Source organism: Pleurodeles waltl, chromosome 3_2 (genome assembly GCF_031143425.1).
Source record: "Pleurodeles waltl isolate 20211129_DDA chromosome 3_2, aPleWal1.hap1.20221129, whole genome shotgun sequence".
NCBI lineage: Eukaryota > Metazoa > Chordata > Amphibia > Caudata > Salamandridae > Pleurodeles > Pleurodeles waltl.
In genome coordinates, this window is record NC_090441.1 from 73,300,674 (window position 1) to 73,316,492 (window position 15,819).

At 44.3% G+C, this 15,819-nt stretch overlaps 1 protein-coding gene across 1 annotated transcript in view; it reads right to left on the reverse strand.

The window, feature by feature from the left end:
* BAZ1B (bromodomain adjacent to zinc finger domain 1B) overlaps positions 1 to 15,819 on the reverse strand; it is a 249,952-nt gene that overhangs the window by 184,518 nt on the left and 49,615 nt on the right. Inside the window, exons 8-10 of the mRNA XM_069226779.1 lie at positions 2,702 to 2,840; positions 2,130 to 2,257; positions 1,825 to 1,933 (exon numbers count right to left, since the gene is read on the reverse strand). Of these exons, the coding sequence (XP_069082880.1) occupies positions 1,825 to 1,933; positions 2,130 to 2,257; positions 2,702 to 2,840 (376 nt within the window). The remainder of the gene's footprint in view (positions 1 to 1,824; positions 1,934 to 2,129; positions 2,258 to 2,701; positions 2,841 to 15,819) is intronic.

Sequence of the window (15,819 nt, forward strand, 5' to 3'; positions counted from 1 at the left end):
TTTGGCTTTCAAATATTGTTTAAAAAAATGAAAGATACTAAGAATAAAAACATACAGAAAGAAAAAAGAAAAAAATCTGCATGATGCAAACTTAATCATACACAATATCAAGGCCTCCAAAGTAGATATCATTTTTCGCATGGTACCAACTACTCATGTAAAGGTGGTTTAATATGATACTAAATATGCAAAGAGCAGGGGGTGGGAGTTCATCAATTGCTCTAGAAAACAATTACATCAATAAAAAGCTAAAACTAAATGGATATTCCATTTAGCTGAACCAAATTGTAGCTTATTACCACAACAAATGGGAAGAAAACGAGCGTACGGCCCTGCTAAATTCCTTGGTTACCACAAGAAAGGATTAGGTTCCAGCTATCCTGCTAATCAAATTCTGACTATTCCTGTCGCAGGGGTTTTAGTGGCTGTGGAAATCCAGGGAGTGGTCTGCAGCATAATGATTATATTAGGGCCGAAATTGGTTGGCTGCAATCAATGCAAGTTCAATTTCCCTGCGGGACCCGGTTTAAGAAAAGCCAATAAAGGATGCATGGGCAGAGACTATCTACATATGCTGAATGAAAGAACAATTGTGAAATAAGGGGTGGACTGAGAATGGTGGATGGGTGTGAACAGGAAAACGAGAGGCATGTTGAATAATACATGGTGAATAAATCATTCAAAACAATGGTCCAATGAAAATCATAGGTTGATCGATCAAATAGGTGAATGAATTCAGAAAGATGGAGGATGTTGGGAGAGTAATGGAAAATGGTGAATGAGTTACATAATAATTGATTTTTGGATGACTGGAGAATGGTTGTCAAGGGCATGATGAATGGTTCAATGTGGGAGGAGAATGAATACAAATTATAGGATGGAGAGCAGAAAGTAAGATGGCCAGGCAAACAGTAGATGAATGGTGAATGCTGAAATGCAAAAACTGAATTAAGCTCAAATGCTGAAAATCCATTTTAATGCCTTCTCGTGAATTTTGTTTTGTTGAAGTAAACTCGTTAGGATTGCACAGAGCCTCAGAAAGCCAAATACTGCAATATGTAACATTACAATAAAAAATATCCATAAATCATGCTAATAAGCAGACACCAAGTACAAAAGTCGACCAACCCAGTGTTTTTTGCACTTCTAAAGTAAGGGATGTACTTCAGGAGCCATTTCTTATTAAAGAACGAGCACAGTAGCTTTGGAATCAGGAAGCTGCAGCCTATTTTGTTCAATTTCTTGCACACCACACCAGTACAGTGAAGGAGGAAGTTCATATATACCTTAAGAGAAAGCAATAGTAGTTCATGCAGGGGCTTACAGTCAGCCCTTTCACCCTAATTCAAGTGTCATTCACTTTCTGCCCACCATGTCCCACAGAAAGGGACAAGGGGTCAGACCACTGACACCATTGATTTAAAATGTAGGGTTTATGGCAGGTTTGCCACAGAAAAGAAAAAAAACAAAAGAAAAAAAACAAAACACAAAAAAAACACAAAGTTAAGACAAACAAAAACAAAAGCATCCATTTCAGGCCTGCCAAGGTTAGACCTATTTGATGTGCTAATGCTGTTCTTACACTATAATGGCTGTTGATGCAGTCTTTATAGAACGGTACCATTTCAAAATGGCACTGTATTTACAGTAGTAAACCAGCCAATGACTCACAGGTGTCATCGATCTGCAGGGATCCATTCACAATTCATGAACCAAAGGCAACACATGAAGTTACAGTCTTTCACTATAGGGATAAATGCAAAATGCTATTGGTTCTCCCCTCTTCCTCCCCTCCTCCCCCAAAGAGGCAATGAAAATAGTTACCAGAGGTTTTGGCCTTGTTTAGGTACTGTTGTTTCAATCGGTAGAGAGCCAGTCGAAGGATCCATGTCATCTGTTGAAACATTTGTCGAAACTTCAGCCACTACCTTATCTGAAAATACAAATCAGTAAGTAATCAGATCAACGTGCCTCTAAAAAGGGCTCACATAAGGTACCAGCTTTAACATCAAACTACTATCCGCCAAGTCCTGCAGGCAGCTGAGTGAAACTAACAAAGACCTGCTTCTAACCTCACCCTTAAGTGTGGCCCAAAGACTGGCATTTAGCTGCATTAAGTATGCTCTTACCCACAGAGTCCTGATCATCCTCGTCTTTCAATTCCTTTGGTGGAAGATCACAGGTATAATTTATACAATCATGTATCCAGCCTTTCTCAATGAACAATCCTGGCACCTCGTCAGAGAACAGCCAGTACCTGTAAAATAAGAGGTTTCTTACTAGTCACCTGCCACTTCAGTAACCAGCTAATCAAAAACGATAAACTTCCAGCCAACCCCATAAAAGCGAAAATACTAACCCTTTCACATTTTGAACAGGAGCTTCTGAAAACAGATAAGCATGCCCACGCTTAAAAGGGTGCAATAAAAATGGACGCTAAAGAGATGGAACCTATTTTGTGCACATTTCTAGAAATAGCGTAGTGCCCAAGAATGCTAGCGCCGATTAGAAAGCGAACCAATTGCCAAGTCCCCCCCCCTCTCCCTCACTCTGCCCACCCTTAACGTCCTCTTTAATTCCAAGATTAACAGTCCACGATAAGATGTCCATAAAATGACATGCCACTCCTATTTTGTATTCAACTTGCAAAACTAATTGCACATATCTAATGAAATTGCCATTATATTTAGCAAACACTTGCCTGTTGTGGTTTCGATCTGTGCCAATGGGTGACCGGCGCAGAACTAGCTTTGCTTTAGTTATGCCCTCATGGAATGCCTTTTCAACTGCAGCCCTTTGCCTCCGGATCCTCTCCTCCTCCGCCTCCTTCTCCAGTTTCTCTAGAATGAAAATTGGGCAGCATGCCAAGTTAGCATGGAAATATCAATCGAAAGGGAATACAACAGTACACTCAACGCACTCGCCCAATGTGGAAGGTGCTCCATTAATGCTCAACATTAACAAAGATACCAGTGGGCCTTTTACAACCTCATTTAAATTTTTGGTACCATTAGTGGCTTGCAATGTTTTTTTCCTTTTTTTTTTTTTTATACAAGTGTGATAGGCACTCGCAGCTCAACTACCAGGAAAGTACAGCCAACATTCTACAACTGTTCAGCTTCAATAAACATGTCCTCCATACAGCTTCCTTGGTGTCTTATTTTACTATATGCCAAGCCCAAAAAAGGTACTGACAGTCCTACAGTAGTGACATTTCAAGACAGACCGCGCAATATTAATATAAACCGAAAAAATGTAAAAATGGCATTAACAATCCTACATATTAACTCAAATTACAATCTGGCAGAAATATTCAGGATGGTACACCCTCAACCATACATCATAAGCTTACATTCATTCCATTCCATAGATCTGTAATGCAGACCAGCCCAAGACGGGTCTGGTGTTACTCATGTCACTGAAATAGTAGACCCTGTCCAGTTTCATAATATGGCTGTTTTTATTAACCCATACTGCCTAGAATAGGGAAAGTAGAATAAAGTAAGAACAAAAAGCAAGCCATGTGAACATGGAGTATTATCAGGGAAGTTTTAAAATATCTTTAGTGGTTTAGATATACACTCCAAATCCTTCTTAACTCGGAGGGAGAAACATACCAGATGCAGTGCTAAGTGCTCTGTAAGCAAAGAAGCAACTTTTTTGGGCATTGGACATCAGCTAGAATACAGAATGTATCCTAGTCCGTTGTGAAATCAAAGCGCTTCAGCAACGTTCATATAATACTGAGAGTAAGCAAAAGGATTATGCTTACATACACACAAAAGGTAAGAACTTGAAATAATTAACTCACTCCTATAAACTAGGACACAGATGATAGTCTGCAAAAAGGTCAATTTGAAATTTTGTTTAGAGTTTTCAGTGCCACAAAAACTGAGGGAATAAAACTTCTCCCTTGCAGAATCAGTCTATCAAATTGTTAGAAAAAGCAATTGCTCATCTAGCTAAGTATGGAAATGGCTCTCGCAGCCACCCATCAAGAGATTCAGAGCTAAACTGTATCCCAAAAAAAAATATATATATCACACGAGAAGAGCTCAACAGGATATTCATTAAAGAGCTAAAACAAACTGCGGCCACTACTTGCAAGTCTAAAGGGCTGGGAATAAATACCACCATTTCAAACACAAAGCAAATCCACTCCAATTAGAACACCACAATCAAGTCACTAAGAAACAGCCCATTGACTAGGGAACCATCAAGAACAGCCCCTGATCCCCCACAGTGACAGATAGGCACATCCTCAAAATAGAACGTTAAGGACATGGGATCTGCAAATAAGAGCTGTAAAGACTCTGCATTCCTCCAACGAGGTGTGCATCTTGTGTTCTTACAAGAAACACATTTCATTAAAACACAAGTTACTACACTGCAGATAAACGGGAGGGATCAGATTTATACAACAGGCCTCTACTTCGAAGAAGTGTTTCAACGTGGATTCGCCCTGGAGTGTATTCGTGCCCACCACTACAAAAGGTGGCCATTGAGGGAAGATCCATACTGGTCACTAGCAAACCGGATGGGAACGACATTACACTGCGGAGGGGTGTGTGCTCCTAATGTTGACCAAATTAGTTTTGACACTATCAACGCAACTAGCCACCAGGAAACTGCTGTATTTTAGACCACTGTCTACAGTGAATTCAGACTACAATATACTGAGCAAAGTGCTGGGCAATAACTTGTTGCTTTTTATTCATAGGAGTCAATCAGGGTTCATACCCGGAACACTGAATAATAGAAGACTGTTCTACATTCTTGAGGGGACTCTAGGGAAAAAGATCAAAGGCTTCCACTGTATCGACTGACCTCAAAAAGCTAGCGATACACTTAGCAGGGCATTCTTGTGGTCTGTCCTCAAACATTAATACAGGTGAGCGCTGGATAAGAAGGGTCCAACTGCTGTACACAAAGCCTACTGCATGTCAAACCGGTAGAATAATATCTCCCACATATGAAATATTTAGAGGGGTGAAACAGGGGTGACCCCTGTCTTCAGTGACACTTGCACTAGTGATAGAACCCTTTGCTGATCCAAAAGGAACATGTAGCTACAGGAAAACTAAGGGATAGGGTACAAACCATTTCATAAGCAGACACTGATTCATTTTTAAAATGGGGCCACCGATTTGGAGCAGACTCTGCCCTTACTAGAGGAATTTGGGCAGCACTCTGGTCTCTACACCAACTAGAGAAATATGTAAGCTTTCCCAGCCAACAAATGTGGTAGAGCCATAAGCAATAGGACAGTGGCAGATCGACTGGCGTACAAGACAGGGATGTGGAATTCCTATCACCCAACCCACGGGACATACTGTTTGGGGCCAAGGGCAACATGTTTTCATGGTTATTTTGTCCATGGGACAAGAAGACCAAACTCCCTGCAACACAAACCATTTGGCTGTCAGTTTACAGAGAAGGGAACGGTCTGCAGTTGAAGATGTGTGTCCATAAGTTAATGTTGTTCGAACTTGTATTTATGGTTCATTAATGAAAAGCCTTCATTATTAGGGTGCATGCTGTAAATAAACGTCAAGGTCACACGGCACTACTGTCAGTGGATCCAGTAAAAAAAAAAAAAAAAAAAAAAAAAAAGAAAAAAAGGTACATGTGTTTGAAAAGTTTAACAATATGGAGGCCAAGTAGAATGTTCCAAGAATGCTCTGATTAGATGCAAAGCAAGAGTGATGATTCTTTGCTTTCAATATAACCTGTTCTGAAAAAAACGCAAGTAGGGAAGAAAAATAAAAATAAAAAACACAACTTTGCTACTATGACATTTTAGGTGCTATTTCTTTGAAGCATCACTTAGTAAAATGTGCTCATGCATGCTAGTGTTTCCCCAAAAAATTATTCCTAATGGAATAATGGAAAATCAGTGTAACCATTTTACACAAGATTATGGGAAGCATGAAAATAAACAAGCACTGGCAAAGCCAACCGAGCCAACTTTTTTTTAGTCTTTTGGTATCGTCAATGCAGGTCTTGTTTTGACATGCCTATTGTCTAACACTTTATTGTTGTGGGAGCTGCCAGTCCCTCACCACTAGTAAAAAGGAAAAAAATATATATATATTTGGTCTAAAAAAGCACACATTGCCACCAGTGGGGTAACAAAGGCCTCGCATCCCCTCCAGTATCATTATGCCACTGATTGCCACAGTAGTTCCTGGTACTAAACAAAACTACTTTGTGTGCCAGTATGCTCCTTGTGGAAAAGCAGAATGCGATCACTCACAGTAAAGCCAGCCAACAGCAAGAGAAATAGAACTTTAATAAAAACAAAAGGTCTTGAACACCAGGCTTAATTAGGGACCCAATTCTTAAAGAAAGTCACAAAAGAAGTGCACCCATGGTATATCTTTGTAATAGTGGCTTTCATGAATTCACAAGAACTTACAGAAGTAGACCAGGAAATCGTACTCCTAGAAAATATTTGTGAACTATATTTTAGCACGAGCAAATATGCATGTGTATATTTGCTCATGTGAAAATCTACTGAGCGATTAGAAGTTTGCTTTCTCTCCAACAACTTTAACCCCAACCCCAGACGAACTTCTACCATTGTCAGGAGTAAATTTCTAAACGTTCTCCTTATGGTAAAAGATGAGAAGAGCTGGTGAAAATTCGTAAAATATGCAAGTTAGTAGGTTTGCAGACTCAAAGGCATTCCAGCCCTGGAACTATTGCTTACTGCTTGCTCCAGCACCACTATGTAGATCTGCGGAAAGGTGGCAAAATAAGGAAATTGTTACAGTAGGGATTGAAACTGCAAGTTTAAGCTCTACTGTGGTAGCAGCCTTGGCATAATCAGAGGGGCTACAGGAACATTGAATTCTGGAAGATTGCCGATCTCAGGGATTGGTCAAATAGCACTGTCAAAGATGATCATGCTGCCCAGGCTGTTATATTACATGTCAATATGGATCAGGTGCCAATAGTTTAAAGAGCTTTACAAAAAAAATACAAATAAAAAAAAAAAGCTCCCCGTAATTTTAGACGGGGCACACAAAGTTACAGGGTTAACATGACCATATTGAAAGCACTCACAAATGAAGGAGGACTTTGAACAACTGATTTTGATGCGGCTTAAGTGCAAGAGCTGTTTCAATGGCTGGAGGGACATAATCTTTGGGAGATATGGAGCAAGTGGGTGTGATAACCATATACTACACCGTAAAGTGAAATATCTACTGATACCAAGATTAGTGAAAGTGTTGATTAAATGCTAGCAGAGATGATCCCTTAAAACTAGACTGCACCTTAATTTTGCTGCTATTATTTTTTTTCCTACTGTGGGTCCTATTCAGGCATGGTCAAATGGAACAGATGGACTATTTACACAAGAGAGGAATCACAGCTTTTAGCCACAGGGGATTTTTATAGGGAGGGGAAATTCCTCCATCCCCCCCACAACTATGGAGGAGATGGTTAAGAACTGGAATGGTCACATGCCCAAATCTTGACTTGCAGAGTAGTGAAAACTATTATTCAAAAGATATGGGGTACTGCAGAAATAGAACAGTTAATGAAATACTACAACTTCTTTTCACAATGGGAGAACAGAAAGAGAGATTGATATCTTGGTTCAATACACTGTTTACACATGACTAAAGCTATCATACAGATGGTTGTATAGAAGAGGCATTCACAGATAAAGCTTGGGGGAAGGACAAAGGAATACACCATTTCTAGGAACGCAAGAAGCACATAAAATGTACTAGGCATTTAAATCTAGTGCTAGGAGAAGACAATTGAGATGACCCAGATGTGACAGACATGTTGGGGCATTGTGGGACATTAGGAATATATTAGGAACAGAAAGTGGAAACACTGAAGAAAGCAGTAACCATCTTAACTGTACCCCAGATGCAGGTCTGCTACAACTGTTCCCAAAATAAGTGAGTAGAACCAGCACTCATTTACTGTCCTGGCCTTAATATTAGCCAAGAGGCACATTACAATGCAATGGAAAGTGAATGATGCACCTGCACTAGCACAACAGCAGTGCTAAGGAGCGAGCACCCAATTTTTTTTAAAAAGGCAAGAGCAACAGGTCATTTGGAAATACCTCACAAAAGAAAAATGGAGCTAAAAACTCCCAGTGTTTTAACACCTGGAGCCCGAATCAAATAGTAATGTGGTAGGACATGGGACTGGCCATAATCTAAATGGTTTTAAACTATAAAACACAACATTGCAGTTAGTATGACTCAGTCAGCTTTCTCATACAAGAGGAATATAGCTGCTAGACGCAGAGACTGCTTTTAGTTATAGTTTAATGTTACAGAACACTGCAGCTGGTCACCCCAGACTTCAGCTGCTTGCAGTCCTTTATATGAGGAAGGCAAGAGGACTAAAATAAAAGTGGTTCAAACTATGACCCTTTAGCTTGTGGTATGATTAATGCTCGTTCCTTGATTAAACAAGTTAGAAATTAGATTGGTCACCAGAAGTTAGATTGCCTTTTTATTACGGAATCTTGGGCTAATGCCGATTCCAATCCGGTTGACTGGGAACTTAAAGTTAAATCCGCCACTCACACGGATGGCCACATATTAGACGGGATATTTGCCAATCCGGAGGATCAGGTGATGGTGATAAATATGCCACTTGAGTGGACTGATCATCATCTCCTAACCTTTAGATGTACGAATGTACATTCTGCTAAACATGTTAGTTTTAACTGTAAATCAGTGAGACACTGGAACCGTATTAAAAAGCATCAGCTAGGCCCAGCCTTGGTTGCAGGTTGGGAAGCTGCTGGAAATCTGTCTGCTTTGGACAGTTTTAATTACGGTATTAATACTGCAGTCAATCAACTTGCTCCACTCAAGACCTCGGCCCCTTGAGGAAACGAAAAAACAAAAATATCAGATGCCCGTTGTTCACTAAGGACCTCAAGCTTATAGAAAGAAAATAATCGCCAGCAAGAAAGACGATGGAAGTTAGCTTCTAATCCAGTGGAAAAAGATAAGCTTAGAAGGTCCTGAAGGCTTATAAAGATGCTAGTTTTAAGGCCAAATCAGATTATTTTACTCTAAAGATTAAGGGGGCATCGAATGCCCCTAGAGAATTGTTTAGTGTGGAACAGGCCTTGATGGTGCCCCCTTCCTCCCATGAGTTGGATAATTCTCAATAATTTTGAAATAGGGTGGCTACTTTTTTTGAAAATACGATTTTACAAATTCACTCAAGCTTTAATCACTGAAGAGAATTTACGCCTTCTTGATTTCGCAAATAGCACTTCAGATAATGACATCCCTTTGCTTGCCAACTATCAGCCATTATCTCCCGATAGGATCAAAGATTTTAATAGGAATTAAGTCGGGCTCCCCGAACGATCCATGCCCCACATACATCTTACAGCAGGTTCCAGAACTAGTTGCCACAGCTCTTGCTCCGGTTTTTCAGGAGGTTTGTACCACTAGAGTCTTTCCTCCATCTTGGAGGGAAGCAACTGTGATTTCTCTGAAAAAGAAACCGGACCAAGCAGCACATGATTTGTGCTACTTACGGCCTATTTCTTTACTCCCTCCTCAGGCTAAGATCATTAATAAAGAGTTAGCCAGTTTTCTTCATAACTCAGGAAGCTTAGACTTTTCTCAACACGGGTTCAGGAAGGCCCACAGCACCGAATCTGCGCTCATCACCACCTCAGACACTATTCGTAGGTTAGTGGATGAGGGGCAGGGAGCAGTACTAGTCTTATTGGATTTATCTGCTGCATTCAACACCATCTCACCTCAGATTATGGTATCACGTCTCCATCGAGCAAGGATTAGAGATACAGCATCGAAGATTTTGGAATCCTTTTTAGGTGTTAGACCGATTACGGCGAGTTGGGCCGATTTTAGGGCCCCGGCTAATTATCGGTCATGTGGTGTGCCACAAGGTTCTGCTCTTAGCCCCACCTTATTCAATCTCTATGTGCTCCTCTAGCCAGACAGATTCATTCGTATGGTTTCATGCCCACCTCATTTGCTGATGATACCCAATTGATCATACCCATTTCTAAAAAAAAAAAAAAAAAAAAAAAAAAAAAAAAAAACAATATTAGGAGGAAGCGGCAGATCGGTTTTACAATTGCATGCGAGAGATCAACAGCTGGATGGGTCAGAACTGGCTTAAGCTGAATGTCGACAAAACATAACTTTTGTTGTTCGGCTCCAGCAAGGAGCTGTGGAATTGTCGATGGTGGCCTTCGGAATGAGGTGAACTTCCCGCTCCTATTACTGCCACCAGAAACCTGGGAGTCATTTTTGACAGTCTTTCCTTTAAGCCCCAAGTGAACTCCATTATTAAAAACAAGCTTCTGGACTCTGAAGACGCTGAAAAAAAAAAGAAAAAAAAAAAAAAAAAAAAAAAAAAAAAACACACCCCTCCTTACTTACAGATGGAGGAGAAAATTTCGGTCATCCTGGCTTTAGTGATGTCTAGATTGGATTACTGCAACTCTTTGCTGCTCGATCTGGATAAATCGTCACTTAGGACGCTTCAGCCGATTCAAAATAATGCAGCCCGCTTGATGTCCGTCGCTCTTCTTCTGCTAGCTATAGCTTGAAATTACTGCATTGGCTACCGGTCGTTAAGCGGCTTATATTTCTAACTTTTAAGTCTGTACATGAGGCGGAGCCGACTATCTGGCTTCGAGGTTACGCTGGTATAAGCAGAGTCGGCAACTCAGATCAAAAGAAGCTTACAAGATTCAAGTTTGTCATACTCGTAGAGCTAGATGGGGAGATGAAGTCTTCACGGTTGCTGTGGCTAAACACTGGAATTCGCTTCCTTTGGATATAAAGGAAAGAGCATAATTTTTGGACTTTCAGGAGGTTGGTAAAAACCTGGGTTCCCCTTAGAGGTAAGATAGTGGCATAAAGAGATAATACTAATGCTCTATTTTGTGGTAGTGTGGTCGAGCCGTAGGCTTATCCAAGGAGTAGTGTTAAGCATTTGTTGTACATACACACAGGCAATAAATGAGGAACACACACTCCAGAGACAAATCCAGCCAATAGGTTTTGTTATAGAAAAATCTTTTCTTAGTTGATTTTAAGAACCATAGGTTCAAATTCTACATGTAATATCTCATTTGAAAGGTATTGCAGGTAAGTACTTTAGGAACTTTGAATCATTACATTAGCATGTATACTTTTTACATAAAACACAATAAGCGGTTTTAAAAGTGGACACTTAGTGCAATTTTCACAGATCCTGGGGGAGGTAAGTAAATCACTTACAAGTCTCAGGTTTGGGTCCAAGGTAGCCCACCGTTGGGGGTTCAGAGCAACCCCAAAGTTACCACACCAGCAGCTCAGGGCCGGTCAGGTGCAGAGGTCAAAGAGGTGCCCAAAACGCATAGGCTTCAATGGAGAGAAGGGGGTGCCCCGGTTCCGGTCTGCCAGCAGGTAAGTACCCGCGTCTTCGGAGGGCAGACCAGGGGGGTTTTGTAGAGCACCGGGGGGGGGACAAGTCAGCACAGAAAGTACACCCTCAGCAGCGCGGGGGCGGCCGGGTGCAGTGTGCAAACACGCGTCAGGTTTACAATGGTTTTCAATGAGAGATCAAGGGATCTCTTCAGCGTTGCAGGCAGGCAAGGGGGGGGTGGGGCTCCTCGGGGTAGCCACCACCTGGGCAAGGGAGAGGGCCTCCTGGGGGTCACTCCTGCACCGGAGTTCCGTTCCTTTAGGTGCTGGGGGCTGCGGGTGCAGGGTCTTTTCCAGCCGTCGGGAAATGGAGTTCAGGCAGTCGCGGTCAGGGGGAGCCTCGGGATTCCCTCTGCAGGCGTCGCTGTGGGGGCTCAGGGTGGACAACTTTGGTTACTCACGGTCTCTGAGTCGCCGGAGGGTCCTCCCTGAGGTGTTGGTTCTCCACCAGTCGAGTCGGGGTCGCCGGGTGCAGTGTTGCAAGTCTCACGCTCCTTGCGGGGAGTTGCCGGGGTCTTTAAGTCTGCTCCTTGAAACAAAGTTGCAGTTCTTTTGGAGCAGGGCCGCTGTCCTGGGGAGTTCCTTGTTTTGCTTGAAGCAGGGCAGTCCTCTGAGGATTCAGAGGTCGCTGGTCCTTTGGAAAGCGTCGCTGGAGCAGAGTTCTTTGGAAGGCAGGAGACAGGCCGGTAGGACTGGGGCCAAAGCAGTTGGTGTCTTCTGTTCTTCCTCTGCAGGGGTGTTTCAGCTCAGCAGTCTTCTTCTTCTTGTAGGTTTCAGGAATCTAAATTCTTAGGTTCAGGGAAGCCCTTAAATACCAAATTTAAGGGCGTGTTTAGGTCTGGGGGGTTAGTAGCCAATGGCTACTAGCCCTGAGGGTGGGTACACCCTCTTTGTGCCTCCTCCTAAGGGGAGGGGGTCACATCCCTAATCCTATTGCAAGATGGAGGATTTCTAAAAGTTAGAGTCACTTCAGCTCAGGACACCTTAGGGGCTGTCCTGACTGGCCAGTGACTCCTCCTTGTTATTTTCATTATTTTCTCCGGCCTTGCCGCCAAAAGTGGGGGCCGTGGCCGGAGGGGGGCGGGCAACTCCACTAGCTGGAGTGTCCTGCGGTGCTGGCACAAAGGGGTGAGCCTTTGAGGCTCACCGCCAGGTGTGACAGCTCCTGCCTGGGGGAGGTGATAGCATCTCCACCCAGTGCAGGCTTTGTTACTGGCCTCAGAGTGACAAAGGCACTCTCCCCATGGGGCCAGCAACATGTCTCGGTTGTGGCAGGCTGCTGGAACCAGTCAGCCTACACAGATAGTCGGTTAAGGTTTCAGGGGGCACCTCTAAGGTGCCCTCTGGGGTGTATTTTACAATAAAATGTACACTGGCATCCGTGTTTGACAGACTCCCAGACCATATACTCTTATGGCTACCCTGCACTTACAATGTCTAAGGTTTTGCTCAGACACTGTAGGGGCACAGTACTCATGCACTGGTGCCCTCACCTATGGTATAGTGCACCCTGCCTTAGGGCTGTAAGGCCTACTAGAGGGGTGACTTATCTATACTGCATAGGCAGTGTGAGGTTGGCATGGCACCCTGAGGGGAGTGCCATGTCGACTTACTCGTTTTGTTCTCATCAGCACACACAAGCTGGCAAGCAGTGTGTCTGTGCTGAGTGAGGGGGCCCCAGGGTGGCATAAGATATGCTGCAGCCCTTAGCGACCTTCCCTGGCATCAGGGCCCTTGGTACCAGAGGTACCAGTTACAAGGGACTTACCTGGATGCCAGGGTGCCAATTGTGGAATCAAAAGTACAGGTTAGGGAAAGAACACTGGTGCTGGGGCCTGGTTAGCAGGCTTAAGCACACTTTCAATTCAAAACATAGCATCAGCAAAAGGCAAAAAGTCAGGGGGTATCCATGCCAAGGAGGCATTTCCTTACAACTAGAAATACAAACAGAAAGTAAAACTAATTATAATATGATAGCACAGAAGCGGGGGGGGGGGTTGTCGTGGCCTGGGACCAATGGAGCTGCACGCGTAGTGCGGTGCTCTCGGACCACAATCCAGGCCCGAAGCTTAAATCCTGCCATAATAACGACCGGAGGTCTTAAAAGTTGAAGAGAAGTGATCGGAGAATACACAGCACGAGTAGAGACCGAGGCGATTTTGGGGCAGAGTTTACCAAGAAAACAACCCCCGACAACTGCGCGGCTGCCGTGACCCAAAAAGGAGGCCGCAACAGAAGTGAACCCGCTGCAGCCGCAGCCCGCGGCTGAGAAGATACAAAGGTCCCGTGGAGGCGAGGGCCCCCACATCATTCGTTGGAGGGTACGAGGGGCTCAGACACCTTCGCCACAAACGGCGAGAGCAACAGTATGAAGCGGAACATCAGCGAATGCGGCATAGCGTGGGGCTTGGGCCAAAATCCAGGCCGAAGTTTAAATCCTGCCATAGTGACGACCGGAGGTCTTGGGGATTGAAGAGAAGTGATCGGAGAATATACAGCACAAGTAGGAACCGCGGCGCCCCACCCTGGAGCAGAGATCGCCTGAAAAAACTCCCCCCGAAAACTTTGCGGCTGCCGCAACAGAACAGGGAGTTCGCTGCGGCCCTCGGTTGTGAGGACACGAGGGTCTCGTGGAGGGGGAGACCCTCACGCCATCCATCGAGGAACACAAGGGGCTCAGACACCTTCACCACCAGCGGCGAGAACAACATTACGAAGCGGAACATCAGCGAATGCGGGTAAGGCGGCGCCCTCAGGCCACAATCCAGGCCCGAAGCTTAAATCCTGCCATAATAACGACCGGAGGTCTTAAAAATTGTAGAGAAGCGATCGGAGAATATACAGCACAAGTAGGAACCGTGGCGCTCCACTTTGGGGCAGAGATCGCCCGAAAAAACTCCCCGACAAGTTTGCGGCTGCCGCAACATAAAATGGCGGCCGCGACGGAGCAGGAAACCAGCTACAGCCGCGGCCCTCGGCTGAGAGGATACGAGGGTCCCATGGAGGTGAGATCTCCCACACCATCCATTGAAGAGCGCAAAGGACTTAGACACTTTTGCCACTAACGACGAGAGCAACAGTACGGAACATCAGCGAATACAGTGTAGTGCAGCGCCCTCGGGCCACAATCCAGGCCCAAAGCTTAGATACTGCCATAATAGCAACCTAAGATCTCAAAAAGTGAAGAGAAGCGTCTGAGACCTGTTACAATGGTAAAACCAAAAAAACAAGACAAATTGTAGGAAAGTACCATCTTGCCTGGCATGTTACCCCCATTTTTCACTGTATATATGTTGTTTTAGTTGTATGTGTCACTGGGACCCTGGTAACCCAGGGCCCCAGTGCTCATAAGTGTGCCTGAATGTGTTACCTGTGTAGTGACTAACTGTCTCACTAAGGCTCTGCTAATCAGAACCTCAGTGGTTATGCTCTCTCATCTCTTTCCAAATTGTCACTGACAGGCTAGTGACCATTTTTACCAATTTACATTGGCTTACTGGAACACCCTTATAATTCCCTAGTATATGGTACTGAGGTACCCAGGGTATTGGGGTTCCAGGAGATCCCTATGGGCTGCAGCATTTCTTTTGCCACACATAGGGAGCTCTGACAATTCTTACACAGGCCTGCCACTGCAGCCTGAGTGAAATAACGTCCACGTTATTTCACAGCCATTTTACACTGCACTTAAGTAACTTATAAGTCACCTATATGTCTAACCTTTACCTGGTAAAGGTTAGGTGCAAAGTTACTTAGTGTGAGGGCACCCTGGCACTAGCCAAGGTGCCCCCACATTGTTCAGAGCCAATTCACTGAACTTTGTGAGTGCGGGGACACCATTACACGCGTGCACTACATATAGGTCACTACCTATATGTAGCTTCACCATGGTAACTCCGAATATGGCCATGTAACATGTCTATGATCATGGAATTGCCCCCTCTATGCCATCCTGGCATTGTTGGTACAATTCCATGATCCCAGTGGTCTGTAGCACAGACCCTGGTACTGCCAGACTGCCCTTCCTGGGGTTTCTCTGCAGCTGCTGCTGCTGCCAACCCCTCAGACAGGCAGCTGCCCTCCTGGGGTCCAGCCAGGCCTGGCCCAGGATGGCAGAACAAAGAACTTCCTCAGAGAGGGTGTGACACCCTCTCCCTTTGGAAAATGGTGTGAAGGCAGGGGAGGAGCAGCCTCCCCCAGCCTCTGGAAATGCTTTGTTGGGCACAGATGTGCCCAATTCTGCATAAGCCAGTCTACACCGGTTCAGGGACCCCTTAGCCCCTGCTCTGGCGCGAAACTGGACAAAGGAAAGGGGAGTGACCACTCCCCTGACCTGCACCTCCCCTGGGAGGTGTCCAGAGCTCCTCCAGTGTGC